At 55.6% G+C, this 25642-nt stretch overlaps 1 protein-coding gene across 2 annotated transcripts; it reads right to left on the bottom strand.

The window, feature by feature from the left end:
* Nucleotides 1-11363: 11363 nt before the first annotated feature.
* Nucleotides 11364-22026, bottom strand: CD300A (CD300a molecule). Of its 2 annotated transcripts, none has more exons than XM_040989590.1 (7): nt 21669-22026; nt 19285-19614; nt 18647-18764; nt 16240-16334; nt 13159-13196; nt 12709-12807; nt 11364-11926 (listed from the first exon to the last, which is right to left on the bottom strand). In XM_040989590.1, the coding sequence occupies exons 1-7, from the start codon at nt 21727-21729 to the stop codon at nt 11777-11779; spliced, it is 891 nt and encodes a 296-aa protein (XP_040845524.1). In that variant the 5' UTR covers nt 21730-22026; the 3' UTR covers nt 11364-11776. The 2 variants fall into 2 exon arrangements, with proteins under 2 accessions (XP_040845524.1, XP_040845523.1); XM_040989589.1 differs by having other exon boundaries at nt 18647-18797; nt 21669-21997.
* Nucleotides 22027-25642: the final 3616 nt, after the last annotated feature.

Genomic DNA, 25642 nt, shown 5'->3' with positions numbered 1-25642 from the left:
GCCTAGATATCTGCCCCAACCCCCATTAGGATGGACAACTAGTCAGAAGCCCCAGACTCCTCCTTTTTAAAAAAGATTTATTTATTCTTATTGGAAAGGCAGATATACAAAGAGAAGGAGATACAGAGAGAAATATCTTCCATCTGTTAATTCACTCAAGCAGCTGCAACGGCTAGAGCTGAGCCGATCCGAAGCCAGGGGCCAGGAGCCTCTTCCTGGTCTCCCACACAGGTGCAGGGTCCCAAAGCTTTGAGCTGTCCTCAACTGCTTTCCCAGGCCACAGGCAGAGAGGCAGACAGGGAGTGGATTAGAACCGGTGCCCACATGGGATCCTGGCACATATCAGGCGAGGACTTCAGCCACTAGGAAACTGCGCCAGGCCCACTTAAAAGATTTATTTTACTAACTTGAAAGGCAGAGGTAGAGAAAGAGAGAGAGAGAATGAATCTGTACTTTCCCAAAGGCCTCAAAACAAGGGCTGTGCCAGACCAAAGCCAGGAGCCAGGGTCTTCATCTGGGTCTCCTTCACAGGTAAGCTCAGGACCGAAGCTCTGGGACCATGCCCTGCTGCTTCCCAGGTGCATTTACAGGGAGCTGAAAGGGAAGGGGAGCACCTGGGATTCAAGCCGACTTCCGTATGGAATGCCAGCGGCTTTACCTGCAATGCCACGGTACCAACTCCCGCCTCTCACCCTGGCACTTTTCAAGAGCAAAGTCACAAAGCCCCACTCCAGACTAGGGACTTCCCTTTCCCCGAAGCTGGTCCTGAGGCTGCTTTAGACCAGTGGGCCCAGCCCTGGAGCTCCCAGGTTCCCCCAGAGGAGCAGGGTGTGGTGAGGTCTGGGGACCCCCACAAATGAGCACCCAGGGGAGGGGCACAGGTGGGCAGGGAGGTCCTGGGCTCTGGGGTTTCCCAAAACTCTGGGAGAGCCGTGAGCAGCAGCTGCTGCCCCCTAGTGGCCATGTCCTGCACTCCTCTGCTGGGAGCCAGGTGAACCCTTGGATGAAAGTGCGGGGGCAGCTGGTCCGGAGTCCACGTCGACCTGTCCTGTGCGGTGTAGACCTTACTGACTTGCTGTCCCTTCACACGTACAAGAACAGACCCTCCCCAACAAACCCAGCGGTCTGGCTGTGCGACTGATTTGAATAAGTAGCAGGAAAGAGGGTGGACTTCATGTTTGGATATCCGGCAAGCCCCTGTCCCTTGTCCCCGTTCCTGGTGGAATGAAGCTTGGCACAAGGTAGGCGTGGGGATGGAAAAGCTTGTTCAACAGGTGGAGAGAACTGGCCAAGTCTTCGGAGAAAGGATTTTCCACCCACCCATCCTTCCCTTTGTAAGCCGAAATAACCCACAGATGGATCGAAGACTTTAACAGAACACGAGGAGCTGGTGTTTAGACCAGTCACTGGGAAGCCCACGTCGCACATCAGAGAGCTTGGGCGGGGTCCTGACCCTAGTGCCAACCCTAGGAGGCATCGTGTTGGCTTGAGCAGCTGGATTCCTGCCACCCCCGTGGGAGACGTGGGTTCCCACCTGGCCCCAATCCAGTCCTGGCTTTTGTGGACGTCTGAGGAGCAAATCAGTGCGTGGAAGCTGGCGGCCTCCTTAGGACTGTCTGCTTCTCGAACAAACCAAAAATAAGCAGAAAATGAAATGAATCTGACTTCATAGAATTACAAAACCGCTGGATGAAGACACTCAAAGAGGCCAATGTCACGGTGCGGTGAGTTAAACCACCACTCGAGACGCCCATACCTCACATCAGAGCGCTGCTTCTCTGCCTCTGCTCCAGCTCCCTGCTAACGCATCCTGGGAGGCAGCAGATGCTGACTTGGGTAGCTCAGCCACCTACATGGGGGACCTGGACAGACATCAGGACTCCTGGCTTCAGCCTGGTTCAACCGTGACAACTTCGCGCTCTTAGCAGGTGGACCGGTACAAGGAAATTCTCTGACTCTGTCTTGTTCTCTGTTGCTGTCTTTCCAGTCGATGAAAATAAATAAATATTTTTCTAAAATTAAAGTAAGGATCAATAATAACAGTTTCAAACATCATTTTTAAAAGCTTTTAAAGTTCTGGGAAAGAAAAAAACCACCACAGAGGAAATGTTGCAGGCATTTGACCAAAAGCTGATTTTGCTGGTTGACAAAGAACTTAGAGAGAAATTTGATATGAAAATGATGAATAATTCAACTGCAACACAAGCAAGAGTAGTCCAGCGGAAAGAAATCAAAATAGAAACTAAAGGAATGCAGATTCTTAACATAATATTATTTTTCCCCTTAGGTTGAAAAAAATAAAGATCCCAAAATATCCATGCCTGGCAGGAGCACAGTTGCTGATGGTGTGTGTGATTGCTGAGAAATGGGCAGGACCCGTGGAAGGGAAAGCTGCTGACCGAAGTTCTAAATGCCTGTGCCTGTTAACTAATAGCCCTGTGGGAAATCTTCATGCAGAAACACTCCCAGCTTCGCACCAAGATACAGGTACAAACGGCTGGTGTGCAACAGCACAAGGAGAGAGCAGAGAGAAGAAAGGAAGGAAAAAAAAGAGGGAGGGAACGAAGGAAGGTGGATTAAAGAACAGAGTGAAGGCGCACACGAGGGAAGAAGGAACATTGCTGGGTTAGGACGTCACAGGTGCTTCTGGGATGCTCCGCATAGCCCTGAAAACTTAGGTTTGGCCACGCCCATTCACCACGCCCCTTTCCGGTCACAGCCTGGGTCTCAGGCTTTTGCTGTGTGTCCAACCACACCAGATGGCCCAGATTGGCACAATGGGAGTCAAAGGGTCAAATCGAAAGGGACTAGAGTGAAGCATAAGGGAGAGGACCAGAACAAAGGCCTCGCAGAAAGTGAGGTCAGGTGTCCTAGAGACAAGGGGTGGGGCAGGATAGTGGGATGGGCGGCAAGGGAGAGCAGCAGGTGCTCTTAGCAAAGAGCCTGTCTCCAGGCTGGGCCATTGTTCATTTCAAATGGGGTAACTGAGGCTTGGGTGGCCTTGAATAATGCCAGGAGCACGTGTGAGGTTTGAGACCTGACCCAAGACTGTGGGGTCATGACTCCTTACCCCGACCCATGGCAGCTCCAGGCTGGGGAGAAAGCAAGTTCTTTGGCAAGGAGTACCCTGGGGGTGGGTTAGGGGAGGGAGTCTGAGCAGTCTTCTGTCCCTCCCCTGATTTCCAGCTGGAGCTCAGGGGCCCAGGGAGGTCTATTCCAGAGGAGGCCATGGGATGGAGACATACAGTTATGCAATGGCTGAGTTTTGGTTCTAAACCTGCAGCTGGTGTCTGCCCAGACAGTAAAGCTGTGGAGTGCAGGGTTTGTGAGAACAAGGCAGTTATTTTTCTAAACCCAGGCCAACTTTGCCGGGGCCCTGTCTCTGAAGGCCTCGGCAGCCCCCCAAGCCACCAATGCACTAATGATTAACACGTGTGTCTTAAGCCTGCAAAGACGTCCCCCGTGTCACTCAGTGCCGGACAGGTACTGTGCTTGGAAGGAGAACCTTGATTGTAAAACAAAGACCAAGCACTAGGAGGGAGGCCTTCTCCTGACGTCCCCTGGAAGGAGAGACCCCACAGTGACACCTCAGCCTGGCTGGCTCATCAACAGAGACCACGGCAGGGGCTGGCGCTGTACCGCAGCAGGTTAAGCTGCTGCCTGGGGTGCCGGCATCCATAGGAGCATCTCAGCTGCTTCACTGCCCAGCCGGGTGCCTACCAACGCACCTGGGAAGGCAGCAGAGGATGGCCCAAGAGCATGCATCCCTTCATCTGTGCTGGCTCAGGCTGAAGGACATACAGTGGTTCAGCTCCACACCCTACATGAGCTGTTGTCTGGCAGGCCTTGGGCAGTCATGTCACCCTGGTTCTCTTAGCCTGGCTCGAGCACATGTCTCCCTTAGGACGGCGCCTTTGGACTTCTTTGAAAGGTTGGCTTAGCTGGACTCAGTCCTTGATTCCATTGTGTAAACCTGAGCATGAGTGTATTAAGCTGATCCTCAAAACACCCAGCTGCTTCTTGACAGGGACCACCCTGAAGGTATTGATTCATTTGGGCAGAACTGACGTATTCGTATTTAAGTCATCTAAATCTGAGAGCCTGAGCGTGCTCTTCATGTATTTAGATTACCTTCTAAGAGAAGATTCGTATGGTGCCCTGACGTGAGGAGGGGCAACTGGGAAGGTGGTCCTTAGAGACGGCTGTTTAACAGGCGCCATCTGCTTGGCGATGTCTAGGAAAGTTGCGAGTGTACAGGCACCTAGACCTGACCCGTGTTTGTCCTGCGCCTCTGTAAAGCATGTACAAATGACACATGGTGCCACAATGAGGTCAAATGACACAGTATAATGCAATACGCTGCAGCAGCCACCAGAGGCAGACAGGCTCCAAGGCTATTGGGGCATGATGATACCAAGGTGCAGCAGCCAAAGAGGGGGCAGCACACCAAGCCTCCTCTTGTGGCGCTGGTTCCCACATCAGAGTGCTGATCTGAGTCCTTGCCTTCTGCTTCCAATCTAACTTCCTGCTAACGCGTCCAAGGAGGCAGTGAACGACGGCCACCCATCGAGCTCACGTGGGTGGAGCCTTGAAAAAAAAAAGAAAGAAGGAAAAAAGAAAACCCGGAAGCCCAGGAGGAGTGGGGAGGAGGAAAGAGCACAGGGGCTCTTTCCAGGACACCCGGAAACCTGTGCAGCATGAATGCAGTCACAGCCACCCCGGATGTCATGGTGGCCCCATAAAATCACCATGGCCCTGTAGAAGCCCTATCCCCTGGTGACGATGTCACAGCCGTCGTAAGGATGCAGGGTCCCACCTTGCTCGCGGTCTGCCCTCCTCTGCAGCTGTGGACAGGCCATAGCGGTCGAGGTAAAGTGAGCTGCGTGCCTGGCTTAGGCACTTATTACACTTCACCTTTTGTCATCCCTTTAGAGGATGCCATTTATTTTTAAAAATGTGTCACGCCAGCTTGGCCTCACTCATCCCGTCTACCACATCTATTGCAATATATTTCTTCTTCTTCTTCTTTTTTTTTTGCTTTCTAAAATTTTTTCTTTTTAATATTGTTTACATAGTTAAGAGGGATGCCTACCCACATGGGCAGTCAGGTGTGGAGGAAGGTGGGTGGAGTCGTTGTAGTTGGTTTTTTCTCCTGTGGCCAGAGGGGAGGAGCAGAGGAGACTGCTCTTTGCTGTCAAACTATATCACAATCCAGGGATGCAGGGTGCAGGATTGGATGACACCTTAGAGACCCCGGTGTGAGGAAGAGCGGTCCGGGGGTGTTACCTGAGTGGTTTTGATAGTTCAGAAGCATCGGCTTCATTGCACCAGGACTGAGAAAATCTTTCCTAAGTCTATCGGTTGATGCACCCGAAGGCATCCACACACCTAGGAACATGCTGCAAAGCCTGGCCAGGAGAACTGCCCAACCTGTTCTGCTTTCTACGAGGCAATCAACATCCCCTGCTGGCCTGAGTAAGCTGGCCGTCATGACCCCCGTGTGTGTTCAGGCACACTGTCCACTGCACAGGCATCAGCTACTGAGGAGGCCCAGTCTTGATACATGCCCTCCAAGGTCAGCCCACATATCCTGATGCCTCCTTGGATGCATTCACAGGAAGTTGTATTGGAAGCAGAGGGGCCAGGACCCAACGGACTATGGCATCCAGCTTGGGGTCTTAGTCTGGTGATCTGATCTCCCAAGAAACCTCACCTGCGGTGACCTCGGACTTGACTCTTGTATGTTCCAACCAGTGTAGGGTCAGGCTCAGTCTACCATCTGCATCAGCCAATGCACATACTGGTGGATGCAGCTGCCTGATCAGTTCCACTGAAGTGTGGAACTGCTGCGTGCTGCAGCTCAGCCCAGCCAAATCACCACAGACCTGGTCCACACGTGTGGCAGCGCATGCTACAGCCTAGTTGGAGAGACCTGCAGTAACTCCACCAGGCCTGCCCCAAGCCCCAGTTTTCACATGTGCTGGCATATGCTATAGCCCAGCCCGGCCCAGCCCACATCCTGTATGGCTCCTGTGCACACCCATGAGTGCTGTGGCTTAGCTCAGCCTGACCCACCCCCAGAGCTGACCTTCACATGTACTGATAGGTGTTGTTGCCCTGTCCAGCCTGGTGTGCACCCAGCCCTAGTTCTCATGCTCACCAGCAGTAGGTAAGCTTAGCAGGGGAGTGCCCACAGTTCCATTACAGGCATGCTCTCAGTCTTGGATCTTGCCCCTGCCTCATACTCATGGGCAGGCACTATGAACTAGCCCCGCCAGGCATGCCTCCCAGCCAGTTTTTGCATGTGCCAGCAGGCAGCAATACTATTTAGCCCAATCCAGGTCTCCTATTTGGCCAAGTACTTTGGCCTGACCTAGACATGCCCTTGGGGCCTCCCACACCAAGCCACTTTGCCTCAGCTCCCTTGCCTATCTGTGAGTACAGTGCCTGGCCCATGGAAGGCTCCAGAAGTTGCCTACAGCTGGGGAACATGTTTCTCTTACGTCTGATTTAATATTGTACTTTTCTGCTCAGTATGGCCCAAGGAGCCTCAGGCAATGCCTTATTCACCTCCACTTAGCCCAGAGCTATAACAGACTATGGCATCCAGCCTGGGTAAGTGTGGGAAGCCGTGCAGTTGGGTCGGATGGCATGGGTGTGTGATGAGCACCGCTCCTCAGTTAGCAAGGCTACAAGGAGTTTCTGGCTGCGAGGCAAGGCCCGGCAGAATGTCTCTGGTCACCTCATTGCTGCCTCACCCCATTGCATGGACACTCAATCACCTCTCTGATGTTTCATAGAATTCTTCTGAGGGTGTTGTTGTTTTTCTGCAAATGTGAGATGATTCCTGTAACTGGTATAACACCTCAAGCTGATGAATCATGTTATGATAAAAACATCTTTAGTGATGTAAGGCAATGACACACAGTTAAAAGCACCTCCAAACATCCTGTTATGTGCCCACCTTTGTCTGGAGCTTGCCCTAATATAAGTAACGTTTTCCTTAAGAAATGACTTGATATTATCTTGGAACAGATGGCAATCATAGAGGTACAAAGAATTTGTTCACCATGTGCCTCAAACAGTTACAACACATGAAATGACACATTTTGGTTTCTTACCAGGAAAAGCAGAAAGTATATGGGACATCTTCCAAAGGGAGACAAATGTGAACCTCCCCAAAAATGGCTTAAAATTTCTATCTTATACTGGCACTTATAGTTAGGGAAAGAAAATGGTTTATAAAAACTTCTACCTTATATTGGCACTTATAGTTAAGTTTCTTGTAAAGGCCCTCTGTTTGTGGAATGGCTGAGCTGCCTTGATTCCTTTCACTGCCCTTTAACAAAAGAACAAAAAACAATTGAATCAGCACTAGGTGAAGGTGATGGTAATTAATGCATGATTGAATATAAGATTTAATAAAGAATCTGTGATATGCCTTTATAAACTCTTTTCGTTTATGAGCTTTCCATTTAATTCTGTACTCTTGATATTTTAAGTAATATTAGTTTATGTTTAGTGAAAATTGATTTTGGATATAAGTAACCACTTGTCACTACGTAACCGTATGTGCTGCCAACTGTGGAGTTCCTGGCTTCAGCCAGGTCACTGCAGGTTTGAATGACTAATAGCTTGCTGAAAATATTTTCTCTGATGTAAAATAATAATAATGTTTTTTTAGGATTGGTTTTATAATCATTCTTTTATAATGGAAGTAAAAATAAAACAATTGGATATTGTGCAAAAGCCTGTGATATTTGTGTATAAATAAAGAAGGCAACTTTTCTGAGTTGTCCATTATGAGCATCATGCTATAGTGGTCCATGCCTCCTCTGCCTCTTCTTGTCTTCTCGCCGATCCACTCATCCTTTGCAAGCTCTCGAGTCAGCAGGAGCAGGCCTCCAGAAGGTAAAAACACTGTAACATCAAGAGTAGGCCTCCAGAAGGTAAAAACACTGTAACATCGAGAGCAGGCCTCCAGAAGGTAAAAACACTGTAACATCGGCACAGAAACACCATCTCCTAATGACACTTGCCCAGGACGTGCCCCTGTTGCTACACAATGTTGGATTGTTTCTGTTATGGCTCCAATGTCTCCTCCAAAGTGGTGGGCTTAGGAGGTGGGACCTGCAGGAGGTGATTAGACCATGAGGTCACCAGTTAGTTCTCATGGGAGCAGCTTTCCTGTAAAAATGTGCCCCTCAGATGCTCTCCTGCCCAAAGATGCTTCTGCTACATTTTATAAGGAACAAAAAGACCCTCACCAGATATCCCCATCCCATCCTCGGCCTGAATTAATCAGATTTCAAGGCTTTAAACTGAGAGGAGGGACTTAGGGAGGAAGGCTTTGGAGGGTCCCAGTCCAAGATCGGGCCGTCTGCTTAAGCCTGGCATTGGCGGAGTGTATGCAGAGAAGTGACTGCACAGACACACGGGGACCCAGTCTCCCCCTGCCCTCCTCACAATGCATCGTGGTTTGCTCAGGGCCTCCACCCCAGCACCCTCCAATCCAAGAGACCGAGGGACTGCGACCTAGGACACTCCGGTCGTGGTGACCCTGGGGGTCATCCATTGCACCCAGAAGGCAGAGGAAGGCAAGGGCTTTTGAAGGCAGAAAGAGAAAGGTGACATCAGTGGCTTTGAAACAATTCCCCAGGGCTATAAAGGCCAGCACAGGATGTTGCCAGGCGGGACAGGGCAGGGCAGGGCAGGAGCCCTCATACAAGTGGGCTTGTTGATGGCTCAACAGTCTCTGGTGATTTTGAGAGATACACACGAGGAATCCCCGCCACTTGTGACTGCTGTGGCTCCTACGTCCCCACCAAAAGCCACGCTGGAGTTCAATCCCCGCTCCAGGCACCACCAGGTGGAACCAGGTGAGGGCATAGGCAGTGATGAGGTCTCAGGAACTCCACCCTCTGAATGGGAGGAGCCAGTCACAGAGTAATGGACCCTTGGGCTCAGAGGTCAGTGGCACAGGGGTCTCGTGGGCCAGGGGTCAATGGTGCAGGGGTTCTGTGGGCCAGGGGTCCCATGGGGGCAGGGGTCAATAGGGCAGGGCATCTCGTGGCTCAGGGGTCAGTGGGACAGGGGTCCCATGGGCCAGGAGTCAATAGGGCAGGGGTCCCATGGGCCAGGGGTCAATAGGGCAGGGGTCTCATTGGGCAAGGATCCCATGGGCCAGGAGTCAATAAGGCGGGAGTCCCATGGGCCAGGGGTCAATAGGATGGGGGTCCAGTGGGCCAGGGATCAGTGGAACCGGGATCCTGTGGGTGCTCTCTGGAAGGTTCCCCTCTTGCCATGTGACACCCAGAAGAGTCCCCTCCAGCAGGAAGGACCTCAGCAAGTGTGGTCACCTCATCTTGAGCTGGCCAGACATCAGATCTTCCAGCCTAATGAGCCTTGTTGCCCAGTCCTGGGAGTTCTATGAAGCCACAGGCAACAGAGACCACGGCCTCCCACCTCGGTCTTCTTAGGGTTGGACACCAGTGGCTCCGTTTAGGTTCTGATGTCTTTCAGTTTCTCACTCTCCCCACAGGCTTCCTGTAATCTAACCGCACATGCATTCACACCCCACCCAAGACGGATGGGAATCCTCTGAGATGGCGTTGCATCTGAACACCCAGAGAAAGTGGATGCTCGATCAACAGTTCCTCATTGCATCTTACCCCTCTCCCCGCTTCACTCCCAAGTCCAGGGTCAGAAGAAACAGGACCCACCGCCCTGACTTTAAAAAAACAAAAATGTGTTTTGTGTATTTGGAAGGCACAGAGGCACAGAGACAGGGCTGCTAGCTGCTGTTTCTCTTCCCAGTGCCCGCAGCAGCTGTGAAGTTGGGCCAGGCCTGTCAGGAGCTTGGCACTTCACTGGGTCTCCTAAGTGGACGGCAAGGACTCAATGACCTGAGTGGCCTCTCGGCGCACATCAACAGGAAGCTGGAATTGAGAGTGGAGCCAGGACTCTAACCAGATGCCCTGATCGGGGATGTGGTCATTCCACATGGCATCTAAACTGCTGCACCCACACCCACCCTGGGCCTTACTCGTGCCCCGACAGTGCCATCAGCCCTGATGGCCACTCTGGTGCTTCTTTTTGGAAGGTGCTATTGTCCTTCACCTTGGCTGCCCTTGCGCTGGCCTATCCCAGGAGGGCAAAAAAGCAGATAGAGGAAGCAGAAACGGCCACGGCCTGGGGAGGGGAGGAGGGAAGGAGTGTTTCATTGTGTAATAGAAACAGGACTTTCCCAGAATGAGTCAGTCCACACCCAGAAATGGGGTCCCCTCCCTCCTCCCTGCCACCCTGTCTCTGAGACTTCTTCCTCCCCAGAGGAAGGATCCCACGTGCTTGCCTGGGGTCTAGATGAATAGCCAGGGTGGTACTGATGCTGTGCTAAGTCCCCTTAGCCAGGTGTCCCACCTAGCCACTGCCTCGGGCTGACCTGAAAGCATGGGAGCGCTGTGAACTGCACCCCTGGCCTCTGTAACTGAGACCAGCCCTTCCCATCATCCTGCACCCCATGGGCCTCGCGGTGGGCACAGTGTGTCTGTGGTTCCCCTTTTGCATCTCAAAGCATCACTACAAGGAAGAAGAAAAGATGAGATACCACACGCCGTGTACACACGAATCATGAGAAATCTAAAGGAGACGCCACCCACTCGCCCTTCAAGATCCTTCTGGAAGCCTAGGGCCACATCCCATGGAAAACCACCCTGGGGGCCTGATCTGCTTAGGACATCAGCATGCAGACACTCCACTCAAGGGAAAGGCTGGCCAAGCTTCCATAAACAGAAAGTCAAAACGACATCAACAGTCCAAAGAAAATCAGAGACGTCATGGCCCAGAGAGTGGGGAAGGTGGACTGAGAGCCACCTCACACACCCAGTAGCCGATTGTGTTACATCTGAACTCTACCCAGCACAATTACTCAGCTGTGCTGTCTGTCCGCGGGGAAGCAGCCCTGTCAGAATCTCCCTCTGATGACAGCATGGACGGGATGTCCCCAGTCCCAGCACCGCCCCTCCCTGCCCAAGCATCCCCATGCCCGCGGCTTCCTTTAATCTACGATTGCTGTCTTCCTTCTCTCTTAATAACTTTATTTGTATCTCTTGTTTAAAAATATTTTAAAAAGCAGGGTTACATAGAATCTTTCACCTGCTGGTTCATGCCCCAGGTGGCTACAATGGCCTGTGCTGGGCCAGGCTGAAGTCAGGAGCTTCTCCCAAGTCTCCCACATGGGTGCAGGCGCCTAAACCCTTGGGCCGTCTTCCATTGCTCTCCCAGGAGCATTAGCAGGGAGCTGGATTGGAAGTGGAGCAGCCAGGCATCGAACCAGTGCCCATGTGGGATGCTGCTGTTGCAGGTGGTGGTTTTACCCACTATACCACAACACCAGCCCCTGTTTGTATCTCTTACACTGAGATAAAACTAATAATGGGCCTTGCTTCTCTCGTGGATGAGCTGGGAAAGAGGAGGTTCTGTGGTGTCCCCACGTCCCCATGCATGTGGGCCCCTGCCAGGTCTCCCGAGCCGCGGGCCTGCCCTGCAGGAGTTGTCGCCTCCTGGAGCCATGGGGGCAAGGAGCTGCATGCCTCTCCCCCCACATACAGAACCAGAGGGAAGTAGGGAAAAAGAGAAAAAAACGGAGGAGGAGGGGGTTTCCTGCCGCTCCCAGCGTCCCAGCCCAGCTGGTGGAATAGGAGGGTCAGCAGTAGGGAAGCCCAGCTGCCCATCAGTCACCATGGAGGGGAGCACGCTGTGGGAGGAGGGGAGCAACTCAGGGGCAGCCCCTGGGTCTCTGAATCATGGTGTAAACGGGTTCCTCCTTGGCGCGCATCTGGGCAGGGGTGCCGCCTGCGGGGCGGTTCTGCGGCTGTGTGTCATACGTCAGCACGGAGTAGTGTATCTCATCTTGCTTTCGGAGGGCCTGCAACAATAGGAGGAGACAGGGCGGGGCAGCATGCAGCTCAGCAGGGAGACTCCCGAGGGAGCCTCAGGGGCTGTGCAGTGGAGGCTGCCTGTCTGCCTGTGCCAGCCACAGCACACTGTGGTCCCTGGGATGCTCAAAGCAGACCCAGCTCCGTCCATCCCACGGGGTAGGCCAGGCTCCCCCCAGGTCACCCCCGAGCCATGAGTCCCTTCCTTCCTCAGGCCCCAGACAGCCTGGCCAGCACAGGGCACTGATAAACCCTGTGTGCTGCGGACACAACGCTGGCCTGTAGCAAGGAGACTTGAAGTCTCATCATCGAGTCATAAAAGCCAGCCTGCTCCAGGGCCCAGGTGCTGTGTGGCCACAAGAACGTGTCATGTGAAGAAAGCATTAGGCTAGCTGGTCACAGGGGACTCCAGACACATGGCCAGGAGCCACCAGCAAGGGCCCCGACTGTGCCAGCTCCACAGAGGACCTGGCAGAGGAAGCCAAGATGAGTGGCTTGTCCTGCAGACAGCTGGCAGGGGTGGGGCAGGGCATGGCTCTCCAGGAACCCAGAAAGGTGCAGGATGGAGTCCTCCGTCCCCTGGGTGGACAGAGCCAGTAGATATGTCCCTCGGAGCCAAGCCCCTGTTCCCCAGCAGGTGATTCAGCATGTCTGGGAAGGGACTCAGTGGGCACCAGGGCCAGGGTAGGGACAGGTGGGGATGGGCTCTGGCAAAATCCACACCCCTTCTCCATCTCTGCCTGCTCCCGCCCCCACTGGGCGTGGTGCTTACCACGGTGCTGTATTCCACTTCCTGCTGCCTGGCGGGAGTTGGTCCTTCCCGCGGGCGCAGTGGCTGCAGCTGCAGGTTGGCATAGTGAGCCTCTGCCACCTGGGGTGGGCAGGACGCGTAGCGCTTGGTAGGGATCCGCGAGCAACCCCACCATGCCCTGCTTCTGGGCTCATCCCTCCTGCCAGCCTTCCCTCCCCACTGTGGGTGCCTCAGCCTCCTAGCCCTGCCTCCTCTGCCACCCCATGTCCGGCTCTGGGCAGATCCACCCAGAAGACCCCTCCACCTTGCGCTGCCCCTAGCAGGGAGGGTACAGATCTCTGGGCCATGCACCTGAGCCATCTAGGGTCTTCCCAGAACCTCCACCAGCAGAAGGGCCTGAGCAGCCCCCAACAGCCTCCGTGCCCCTCCTCTGCCACCCCAGCACCCTCCTCCTTCATGGCCTTTCGTTACCTGCCCGGTGCTCTGGACTGGCTCTGGATGCTGTCCACCTAGGGGACATGAGGAGAGGAAGGAGGCTGAGCCCCCGAACAGGGACAGGCTTTTCCCTGGAGACCTCAGTCAGCCCTGGGCACCTGCCCCACGGGTGTCAGTGTGGCAGCCACTCTGGGGTTCGCTGAGTGAGTGAATTAGTGAATGGAGAACAGCCAGAGTGAGGTGTCCAAATAGTCACGGAAACATGACTGGGTGGTTTGGGGGGGAAGGTAGGAGGGGGAGCCGGACCCCCAAGGGGGTCCTTATAGAGATCTGAAACTGCACAAAGCCACAAGCAGTCATTGGGGTGTCTGTGGTACCACCCTGAGCCACAGCTCCATTCCTCAGACGCCTGCTGCCCCAGAGGCCTCTGGGAAGGAGGCTCAAGGACTCAGAGAATCCCAGCTCAGACTCAGCCAAACTTCGGCTTCCAGCACCTGCCGCGCTGGCCGGGGGGCGGGGGGTGTCCCGCCTTTATGTCCAGCTCTGCACACCTGATTCCTGCCATTCATTTAAAAAAAAAAAAGATTACTTATTTGAAAGGCAGGATTACAGAGAGAGAAAATTTTGCTCCACTGACTCACAACCCAGGGCTGGCCAAGCAGAAGCCAGAAGCTTCATCTGGGTCTCCCATATGGGTGCAGAGGTCTGAGCACTTGGCCCATCCTCTTTTTGCCAGGTGCATTTAGCAGAGAGCTAGACCAGAAGTAAAGCAGCCGTACCCATATGGGAGGCCAGCATTGGAGGTGGCAGTTCAACCCGCTGTGCCACAACATCGGCACCACCCCGACCCTTTCATCCAGGCGCCAGTGAGTGGCAGTGGGTGAGGTGAGCACAGGTGGATGTCCTTGGTCTAGGTCCAAGTCAGGCAGTCCAGGGCCCTCAGCACTGGACGCTGCTGGGAGAGACCCTGCTTTCCCTCTAGGGAGCCCTGGGGTTAAAGGGAGGCACAGAGCATGCATGACCAATGTGCTGAGACCTGAGCTGATACAGAACAGGAGCCGGGCGCTCTGCTCCCCACTGCTCTGTGTGCCCTCCCCGTGTGGAGCGGGTGTGCTGAGGGAGGCGGGGAGGAGACGGGAGCTGCAGGCTGGAGCAGGAGCGAGGCTGTGAGCAGGTCTGTGGGCAGCCAGCCTCACAGGAAGTTCATGGGAGGTGTTGCCCACCCTACCCCGGTCACGAGGGTGTCCCCCAGGCCAGCACAGGCCTTCACAGCAGGTGTTCAGGAAAGAGTTTTGAAATGAATAAGTGAATGAATGGCTGAAGAGAGCAGGCTGAATGTGGGTGGATCAGACCTAGGGTGGGGGTGCAGAGGACAGGGACATGCAAAGCAGCAGACGGGGAGTCCAGGCGTTTGGACAGTGACTTAGGGTAAGCCAAGGTGTAAGCTGCCCACACATGCGGGCCAGCTCTGTGGTTGCTGAGCCTTGAGGAGCCGGGAGGGGCCCATGGCATGGCACAGCACACGAAGCTACTGGTTGTGATGTCAACATTCCGGCTGCTCTGCTTCCCATCCAGCTCCCCGCTAGTGCACCCGGGAAGGCAGCGGGAGATGGGCCCAAGTGCTTGGTCGGGTCCCTGTTGCCCATGTGGGAGACCAGGGTGGAGCTCTTGGCATCAGCCTAGCCCAGCCCCGCCAGTGAAGCCATTTGGGGAGTGAGCATGGAGGATGTCTCTGTCTCTTTTAAAACTACATAAAAGAGCAGGGGAAATGGTTCAAGTACAAAGATCCCAGTTTAAAAGAGGACTTGGGATGTGCAGCCAACTTTTGAAGGACTCCTGGGCACACACGTAGTAGGTACAGGAGAGACCAGACTGCAGGACACGTGCGGCGGGCTGGGTTTTTTGGGGTGGTGGAGTGTGAATTTTGGCCACAGGGAGTTTATTCCCTTCTTTGTTTGCTCATGTCTTCCTCATCCTTCCTGTACTGATGGCAGAGCCCTGCTTCTGGGTGAAAGGGCAACCGAGGCGACTGCTGGGAGCCACAGCTGGGAGGCCCCCAGGCTGGGAAAACCTGGCTGTGGCAAGCGTGTGGAAGGGGGGGACCAGAGAGATGACAGAGGAGGAGGAGGAAGTGCAGGCTGGGCTTCCCCCTCCAGCACCCCCAAAGCCCGGGCCATGCAGGGGGTGACGCTGAGCCCCGCAGGACAGGAAGTGCCTTTCAGACTGGGAGGCAGTGGCACCCCCTATACTACAGGACCTGCAGCAACCCAAGCCCCTCAACCCTGCCTCGATCTCCCTCGGCCCTGAAAGACTCCAGCCGCTGCAGACACAGTCCTCACAGCCTCTGCTCACAAAGCAGGAGGCAGGTAAGGACATTGCCTGCATTACTGGTGACCCCACATGAGCGCAAGTTCAAGTCCCGGCTGTTCCATTTCCGGTCCGGCTCCCTGCTGATGTACTTGGGAAAGCAGCAGAGAATGAGCCAAGTGCTTGGGCCTCTGCCACCTGCACGGCAGACCGGATGAGGCTCCTGTCTCCTGGCTTCAACCTGGTCCAGCCCTGGCCATCATGGTCATTCAGGGAGCGAACCAATACATTGGAGACCGAGTCTCTCTCTCTCTCTCTCTCTAATACAAAGAGCATGGAGGAACCCTAGGGCTCACCCTCCATCTACCTGGGCCAGAGGCGGCTCCTACTGGGGTCACTGCAGTTCCTGCTGCCACGCTGTACCTGCCTCCTTTCCCATGTTCAATTTGCCCATCGGCTGTTCCCTGAACACCATCCTCCTGACCCTGGACATGGTGCTGTGTGTGCACTGTGTTAGCTCTCTGCTTCTCAGAGCTCAGAGAAGGGCGGCTAAAGCTTTGAGTGTCCTGGGTGCCTGCTGCCTGTGGCTGGAGATGTTACATAATAGTAATAATACGTTCATGGGAAGGTACCAGGGTTGGAGTGAAAGCAGAAGTGGACACAGCTTCTCTGAAGAATCACAGCCCATCCCTCACCGGCAGCAGAAAAGGCCCCCGCTTCTAGGAAGACTTCCAGGGGCCCACCGGCCAAGGGCCCCCAGCCTGTGTGATCAGAGATGTCCGTAGGTCAGGGGCAGCGGAGGGAGCTCACCTTTGGCCTGTCTCTGAAGCATCCGCCTGGCCAGCAGGGAGGTTCCCACCAAGAGCAGCAGCAGGAGGGCTAACAGGGAGAGCAGCAGCGGGAGCCTGGAGGGGAGGTGCGAGACTGGGTGGCCGGCCTGCCCGGGACAGCCTGCCTCCCCTGGCTTCTCAAGTCACCAGCAGGAGGCGCAGTCCTCTAGCCTGGCACCTGGGTCGAACACCCAACACCTGGCTTCAACTGCCTGCCCTGATTCCCGCCTCCTGCTAATTCACAACCTTGGAAGAGAACAGGTGATGGCTCAACTACGGCCCTTCATACATAACGTTTGGATAGAGTTTCTGGCTCCAGGCCCAACCTTTGCAGGCACAGGAGTCATGATGTGAACTAGTAGATAAAGTAGGAACACTCTACCTGAGCCCAGCACAATGGCTCAACTGGCCAATTCTCCCCGGAATGCACCAGCGTCCCATATGGGTGCCAGTTTGTGTCCCAGCTGCTCCACTTCCCATCCAGCTCCCTGCTTGTGGCCTGGGAAAGCAGTCGAGGATGGCCCAAAGCCTTGGGACCCTGCACCCGTGTGGGAGACCCAGAAGAGGTTCCTGGCTTTGGATCGGCTCAGCTCCAGCCACTGCAGCCACTTGGAGAGTGAACCAGCAGATGAAAAATATTTCTCTCCTTCTCTCTGTAAATCTGCCTTTCCAATAAAAATAAATGTCTTCTAAAAAACGGAACACTGCTTACTTCTCTTTCTCAAATACAGAAGTGACAATTAAAATAGATGCCATAATCTTTTTTTTGTTTTGTTTTCATTTTTAAATGTATTTATTTTTCCTAGAGAGACAGAGAGAAAGATCTTCCATCCACTGGCTCACTCCCCAAGCAGCTGCAATGGCCAAAGCTGAGCCGATCTGAAGCCAGGAGCCAGGAACCTCTTCCAGGTATCCCATGCAGATGCAGGGTCCCAAGGCTTTGGGCTGTCCTCCACTGCTTTCCCAGGCCACAAGCAGGGAGCTGGGTGGGAAGCGGAGCAGCCAGGATACGAATCCATGTGGGATTTTGGGCATACAAGGCAAGGATTTAGCCATTAGGCTACCATGCCATGCCCCATAATCTTTTCTACCACCTACACCTCTCTCTCTCACACACACAGTATTCTAGAATCTTCCAGAGACATTTTATTTCTATACAAGCAAATATGAATCTATGAGGTCACTCTGAAAAGTCCAGGGAAGACAAAATTACAATATAAGTTTGTCTTAGTGCAGACATGTTATGAACTTATCTAGCTCACATGTGGTGCAGCACGCTAAGCCACTACTTGATTGCCCCGGCTTGAGTCCCAGCTGCTCAGCTCCCTACCCAGGGTCTCACTGACGTGTCTGAGGGGAAGCGGGAGATGGCTCCAATACCGGAGTCCCTGCCACTCACTTGAGAACTCTGCATGGAGTTCCCTTCTCCTGGCTTTGGCCTGGCCCAGCCTTGGCTGACGTGGGCTCCTGGGAAGTGAGCCAGCGGATGGAAGATCTCTCTGTGTCTCTCCCTGTCTCTCTGTCTCTGATGCTCTGCCTTCCAAACAAATAGATAGATAACGCTTTTAAAAGCTCATAAAAAATAGAGCTAAAAAGTTGTTCAACAGTTCATTGAACATACGTGATGTAATATATATATATATGAATTTAAGACATTTGGTGTCAAAATACACTTATATTTTGTTCCTCTTTTCCACAGCTCTCCAAGTCTCCCTGTATAGTACTTTCCATGTTTCTGAGTCCAAGGAATGAATAAACTCAGGGGTCATGGGCACTCCCATAGCCTGGGATCCCCAAAGTACAGCTGGCACCTACACAAGGGTGAAGGACAGAGCCCTTAACCCATGGGGTCCTGGCAATCCTGGGTGGTCAGTGACACCTGTCCAGTGGTGTCCCAGAGGGTGTCAGGGTGGACAGAGGGTCTTTAAATGTCACCATACTCTTGGTGGGGCCGGTGACTTCAGGAAATGCAAAGAATCACTGCTTAGAAGAGCTTGGCCCCTTGAGGGTCCCCTAAACCTGAGCCCAGCCTTGGTGCTTATAGCTATTGAAGGGGGCAAATCACTGAAGATCTCCGAGCCTTGGTTTGCCCATCTGTAAAATGGGCACAATGATGGTACAGGTGACAGTAAGGAACCAAAGAGAAAATCAAGAGCTCACGTTCAGCACAGATGGGGCTAAGAGGACGTCACCCATGTTCATGACCTCTGCCTCCCCTTCTGCCCCCACCCTCTGAGGGTGTCCAGTGTGGCCTCAGCAGGCCGACGTGGACAGACACACCTCAGTCTCCCGCCTAAGCCTTAAACAGCAGGGATGTGGGTTCTGATCCCAGCTGGATGCCCAGGACGAAGCGGGCCAAGGACAAGGTCGGGGCGAGGATGCCTTACCCAATGCCGTGGTCCCTGTGGTGGCCCTCCTGGTTGCTGGCACTGTCTGCAGCTGACACAGTGGATGCCACAGTTGGCACTGTCGTCATGCTGATTGTGGTCCAGGTGGCAGTGGTATCTGCAGGTGTTGGTGACGTCATCGTTGTCAGTGCTGGTGGCAAAACCCCGAATCAGACACTGGGATCTCATCTGTGGCGCTCCCATGGCTTGGTCTGATTGTACACAGAAGGCTCTCCAGGGAAGGGGGCCCAGGACCCCAGGGCCTGCGGGGCTCTCCTGACCAGAACACAGAAACCGCCCCAGCACCCCTGCTTCCACACTGCCCGTGGGGAGGGGGCCCTCCAAGGAGTCCTTTGTCACCCCCACCAAGCCGGGTCTCACCCATCCAACCACAGCCATGTGCTGCCACCTGACTTGTCACCTGCCCCACCCTGCACCCCACCCCAACTGCTCAGCCCTGGGTTTCCGACTGATTCATGCACACCTTCCGTGGGACTTGGGTCCCTGAGGCTGCAGCTGCTCCTGCAGGCCTCCCTGCCTCCCTTCCTCTCCCCGCACCTCCCTCCTACACAAACACACAGTTGGCTCCAAGTCCAGGTCTCTCCAGTTGTGCCCACTGCAGCAGTCCTGGCACTCACCTGGGGACACGCGCACCTCAACCAAGAAGGTGGTATCCCATCTCAATGCTATATCGATCCCACACTGGTATGTGCCCGCGTCCTGCAGGCGGAGCTCCTCCAGGGTCACTGTGAAGCTGAGGTTTGCAGGATGGTCCCTGATGGACACACGGCCATTCCACACTTCTCTCTCTGACACTTCTGTCTTCACGATCTCCCAGTTTGCCCAACACGGTTGAAGGCACCAGAATTTTCTGTGGTTTTTATATTTCTCCTCATAGTGACACTGCACACTCAGGGAGCCCCCGACTGTGCCTGCCACGACTCTGGGGCAGCTCAGGGACAAACAGCCTGGAAGACACAAGCCAGGGACAGGTCCTCACCAGGTGGATCTGGGTCAGTGCTTAGGGTCACCTTCTCCAAACGGCCCCCCACTTCTCCCCTCATGTCAACCCCATCCACCTGCTCAGAGCTCCAGCACCTTCCCCTCCACTCAGACACCCCAGGATTTTCATCACAATGGCCTCTCCCCTTAGCCCCCCAACTTCCCCCAGGGGCCTCTACACTTGCAGCAAAGCTGCCTGCTCCCTGGTAGGCTATCCCAGCCTGACTGCCCCGCTGGGCCTGACCACAGGCACACAAGCCAGGACCTCAATGGGCTGGCAGAGCATCTGACCCTAGCGCCAGGCACACTTGTCTCCATCACCTGTTGCCCCTCAGGAAATTGGCTGTAAAGTAGAGCGAGGACTCACACCCAGGCGTTCCATTATAAGACTTAGATATTTTAACAACTGTGCCAAATGCCTCCCTCCTGGGTCTTTTTAAAATCAATAACGGATCACAGCATAGTGGGCTTAGCTGCCACCTGGGAAGTCAGCATCTCATGAGCGCTGGTTCGAGTCCTGGCTGTTCTACTTCCAATCCAGCTCCCTGTGAACACACCTGGGGAAGCAGTGGAGGACAGCCAGAGTGTTTGGGCTCCTGCACCCACAAGGACAACCCACAAGGAGCAGGCTCAGGGCTCCTACACCCACAGGGGTGTCCCACATGGAGGGTCAGGCTCAGGGCTCCTGCACCCACAGGGGCGACCCACAAGGAGGAGGGGCTCGGGGCTCCTGCACCCACAGGGGTGTCCCACAAGAAGGGGGGCTCAGGGCTCCTGCACCCACATGGGTGTCCCACATGGAGGGCCAGGCTCAGGGCTCCTGCACCCACAAGGAGGGCCAGGATCGGGGCTCCTGCACCCACAGGGGCGACCCACAAGGAGGAGGGGCTCGGGGCTCCTGCACCCACAGGGGCGACCCACATGGAGGGCCAGGCTCAGGGCTCCAGTCTGGCCCAGCCTCAGCTGCTGTGGCCATCTGGGGAGTGAACCAGAGCACGGAAAACCTCCTTCTCTTTCTGTGTCTCTGTAAGTCTTTCAAGCAAAAAAATAAAAGCAAGATCAGTGGCAGGGTTTTCAGGGAGTTCCTTCCTGCCTCCTCATCCCCACCCAAAAATGCACAAACCTGGGACAGTTTTACAAGTTCAAGGAAGGAACAATTCCAATTGTGCTTAAGCTTTTGCAGAGAAAATCCTATCAGAGGTCCCTACCACGGTGTAGCTGTGACACGAGTCCAGGCCATCCCCTGTGCAGGGGAGGAGAGCCCGTCCCAAAGGAATCCCAGGGGAACCAACAAGACACTGGCCGTGGGAAGACGCCCCCATGTCCATGAACCCGCAGAAAGTGAGTGCTCTGCGTGGGGCCACAGCCGCAAGAGAAGGAACGTGTGACTTACGAGAAATGCAGCCAAAAAGATTTTGACTCTCCCGGGACTCAACTTGCCCAGACTACAGGACCTGCCAGGGGCCCCGCATGAGCAGAGGGCGAGCTGTGACCAGAAGACCCCGGAGCCTCTCCCAGACCAAGCCCTCGCCCCTTGCTCACCTCCCCTCCCCACTCCTCTGCCTCCCTGAATACCCACCCCCTCCCTGGAGCTGCCACCTGCCCAGCACACTGCAGGGCCACCTTGGCTTAGTCTGCACACCCTAACACCTGCTCCTCCCTGTCTCCACCTTTCGTCCACACCCCCAAACTGCAGAGCCTTCCAGCAATCTGTGTACTCCTTGTGGCCATCCTTCCCCTCTCGGGACAACTGCCTCTTTCTTGATCCCTCCTGACACCAACACACTTCAACTCCTCCGCACCCCTTCTGGGTACCCTCCCTGCCTCTGCCTCGCACCCCTCTGTGGCCCAGGCAGCGGCAGAGGAGGAAGAGACACTCACCCCTTCCCCTCCTGGGGTTGGGGTCCTTCTGTCCACCCATCTCACACGATGGACAGAAGGCAACCCACTCCACATTCCGTGCAGGGTCCCATGTGACACCCTTCCTACTCCTCCCCGGAGGGGGCGGGGAGCCTCTCACCTGGCAGCCAGAGAAGCAGCAGCGCTGAGGTCAGCCCCACGGCAGGGCCCCGAGAGGTCATCCCTCCTGCATAGGTGTCACCGTGGCCGCAGAGCCAGGCCCCCGCTGGACCCGAGCTGGCAGGCCCACTCAGCGAGGTGCACAGTACCGTGGGCCCCCACTTCTGCTTTTTCTCTGTGCTGGCTGCTTCCTTGTTTGACTTCTCTTGGTTCTTGAATCGCAGCTGGTCAGAAAATGGAGAAGTTGGAAGTGTCAAGGGGCTGACAACCCGCTGAGACCCCCGGGGACTCGAACATCCTCTTCCGCCCTGGCAGGCGGGGCTCGGCCGTCCCAGTCACAGGGTCTCTCTTCCGACAGATTCTCTGCTTTCCTCTCACATTCCCCAGGACTGCGGGGCCCTGCTTCCTGCTGGCAGCCTGTGGTCCCCTTGTGGTCAGGACAAGTCACCTTGTAAGGCGGGGCCAGCTGAACCCACCATGAAGACACCATGCCAGGAGCCCAAGTTGGCGCAATGGATGACTCCTACTCTCATACGGGTTCCATGTGACCTCAGACTGGGTCATCAGGCTGCATCTCCATTGGACCCCGCTCAGGGCTGAGTGGAGAGCAGGGACTCAGCCAGCCTGGAGGGAGCCCGCTCTGCTCTGGCCACTGGCAGTTCAGAGACGCGTGGAGATCTGCACCCCTCAGCTTGCACGGACTGGCCATACAAATGCAGCTGACACTGACCCTCTCATGGACACCTCCTCTGGAAGCTGGCAGGGATTTCTCTCCTGGTGTCCATCCCATGGAGCTGTTCATGGCCTGGTGAGGGACCCCCCAGGAGCGCCCTTCCTTCCTTCTGGCCACAAGTGTACCAGCTGCCAGGCGAGCCAAGACTTGCTGGCTCTACCAGAAGTGGTGAGGACAGAGCCCCGAGGGCATCGGGCGGATGTCCCTGCGAGGTCCTCGTGGGACTCCACTGAACCGTGACCTAGAGCAAACCACAGATCATCCACGCGAGGGACTTGGATGATAACGATCATGCTGTGTCTGGCGTCCTCAGGCCCGTCTCTTCCCTCCTGCTGGCAACGAGAGCAAGAGGAAATGACATTCAACACGGAGACGCATCTCAGTCCAGGGCATGCGATCCCCTGTCCCAACAGCAAGACCAACGGGCCAGGGGACTCGACTCCTGCTGTTCCCTCCCCACAACCCCAGCCGGTCCACTGGCCCCGAGGAAGATGAGCAAGCGAGATTGGGCAAGGGGGAAGGGCAGTTCTTGGCTGCGGGGCGACGGGCCTCACCCTGGGGTGAGTCCCCTGCTTAGGATGTACCGTGTGGCAGCCACAGCGCCTCTGCCTCTGCTTGCAGCTCTTCCCAGTGAGCAGGGACCTGCTCAGAGACCAGAGGGACATATGTTGGTGCAAATGGAGGTCCATCCACCATAAGGTCCCTGGAAGAGATCTGGGGCGTGGGACCCCTCGGCAGAGTCCCCTTCCCCTTTACCTCCTGAGGGTATGGGAGGGAGTTTCTGGTTTCCCTGAGTGGGAAGGACAGTGGGAAGCTCGGGAAGAGGCCTTGACCTTGTGGGTTTGGCCCCAGGGTGGCCCCATGTCGGGCACCAGGGACCAGAAGCAGGAGGCAGCCTGTGCAATGGTGTTCCATGCCGTGGGTTGCACAGCATGATGGGACCAAACCCCCTGGAGTGAGCACCGCCCGTGCCTGCTTCCCATTATGGCTGAACATACCCAGCCAGGGCTTAACACCTGCTAGGTCCCGAAAGTACACAGACCCGAGCCTGAGTCAGAAACCACAGGATGGGGGACAGGGTCGGGGAGTGGCAATGAAAGGGTCCCTTCCCCAGGGTTTGAGTGACAGTGGCTCCTGGCCATCTGGCCTCTGGACCTCCCGGCTGCTTGACTAACCCTTCCTAACCCTGTCTCTGACTCCTCCCCCTGGGCACACTCCTTCGCCTTGTGCTTCCTGAGGGTGCCCCGCCCAGGGTGCCTCGCACAGGTCACCTGCCCACCCTGGCAGGTCACCACACTGGGGGCCTTTGTGAGCCTCTTTCTGGTGCTGAGAAGGTTGGGAGAGTTTGTGTAAGCCACATGGAGTCCCCGTCCCTGCCCCAGCCCAGGCTCCCACACACAGTCACAGCTCAGGACCTGCCTCCTGCACCCCGGCACGTTCCAGAGGGGGCTCAAGCACTCTGCTCGGCTGGACAAGGGAGCCCCTTCAGCTGTGCGACCCTCATACCCCACCCACGTATGCGGTGAGTCGGCCACCACGACCTGCCCTACACATAGTGACACGCAGGGGTGACCCCCAGAACAGAGGGTGGAAGAGCTAAGGAAGGCGGTGGAGATGTCCTAGCCATGGACCCAGGAACTGGCACTTTCCAGAGCCACACATCAAATGCTGACCCTGTCCCATCAGCCCCTGGCCCTGTGCTCATTTCGGGGCTGCAGGACCAGCAGTAGCCAGGCCACCTGGTGGTAGGATCTGCTCTGGGGACACGTGTGAGCCCGAGCTTGGACATGCAAGTGTCTGACGCTGCCCTGAGGGAGGGATCCTGGAAGGTGGACGCTTCTTCCTACCTCACCCTCAGACATCAACGCCCCCCGACTCCCCCCTCTCCAGCCCACAGAGGGTCCCAGAGGCTAGAGAATGAGTGTTTCTGAGAGTGGACAAGGCCAACCAACGGCAGCAGTGCTTGGAACGGGCCAGGGCTAGCTGTGGGCACAAGGGGCTCCTACCCCGGGGAGCGCTGTCCAAGCTACTTACAGAGAAAAGGAGAGGCTGGGACGCGGCCAGGCAGTTCTCCCCACTTCTCTGACTTCCTGAGGCCCAGCCCACCTGGCCACTTCCCTTCCCTCAGCACTGTGCACACACAGATGACTCTGTCTGTGGTCTGCGGCATGGCTTAGGAAACGATGACAAGGAAACTGTCCACAGCAGATAGAACCTCAGGCCACAATGTTCAGCACAGGTCCAGCTGAGCCTGCGACTCTGGGCAAGTCCCCTCCTGCCACACTGGGGGAGGGGTGCAGGGAGAGCCGGCCAGGAGCTGTGCGCCACTGGAGGGAAAGCCCCGCAGAGCAACTGGTGGAACTGGTGGCCTCCGTCCCACCAAGCAGCTGAGGAGCTGGGTGTGGCGAACAGCCCAGTGCCCTTGCCACCCCCTCTCAACCCCAGCTCCCACCTGGCTCCATGTGGCTCCAGCTCAGCCTGTCCCAGCTCATGGGTCCTCTGCCTGATGGGTCTCCAGGGTTTCCATGAGGACCATTCAGCCTCAAAGCACCTGGACTGGACAGAGCAGAGCTGGGGTAGACCAGATGGCCAGACCCAACCTCAGAACAGAGAAGTTGTATGCTGGTGTTTGGAAAGACCCATTATTCTGGTGTCACTTCCAGGGGTGTCTAGAGCAAAGGAGGGCAGGTCCGACACAGGCGGGCCAGCCACTCTGTCCCCCGTAGCAAAGTTGCTCCACTCAGAGTCCAAGGCCAGCCACAAGTCGCCCCTATTGCCACCTGCTGGTGGCTGCTGGAATGGCCGGTCAGGAATGGGCTGGTCAGAAATGAGCCAGCCAGGGAGTGAGGACTCTGTGTCACCTGGGACATAGTAGACCAGGAACAGCGGGGGGCTCCGCCCCTGCGGGAGAGGATTCCAAATGCCAGAGATCAGTGGCACTCATGGTGGAGAAGGAGGAGGGAAAGGAGAGGGCACAAGGGGACAGTGCCCAGCCCTCGTCCACCCACGGCCGAGAACGTCTGAGGTTTCTGCTCTGGGATGCCACTGACTGCCTAAAGGGGTAGCCAGTGAGACCCAGAGGGGCTGTGCACACCAGGAGGCAGCAGGAGATGCTCCAAGCAGTTGTATCCTTGCCACGAACATGGGACACCCAGAATGAGTTCTGACTCCTGGCTTCAGCCTGGTGCAGCCCTGGCTATGGTGGGCATTTGAGAATAGAAGATCTCTCACTTTTGCAAATA

Source organism: Ochotona curzoniae, unplaced genomic scaffold (assembly GCF_017591425.1).
Source record: "Ochotona curzoniae isolate NIBS_2020 unplaced genomic scaffold, NIBS_Ocur_1.0 contig_523, whole genome shotgun sequence".
NCBI classification, from domain to species: Eukaryota; Metazoa; Chordata; class Mammalia; order Lagomorpha; family Ochotonidae; genus Ochotona; species Ochotona curzoniae.
This window is presented reverse-complemented; position numbering and strand designations above follow the sequence as displayed.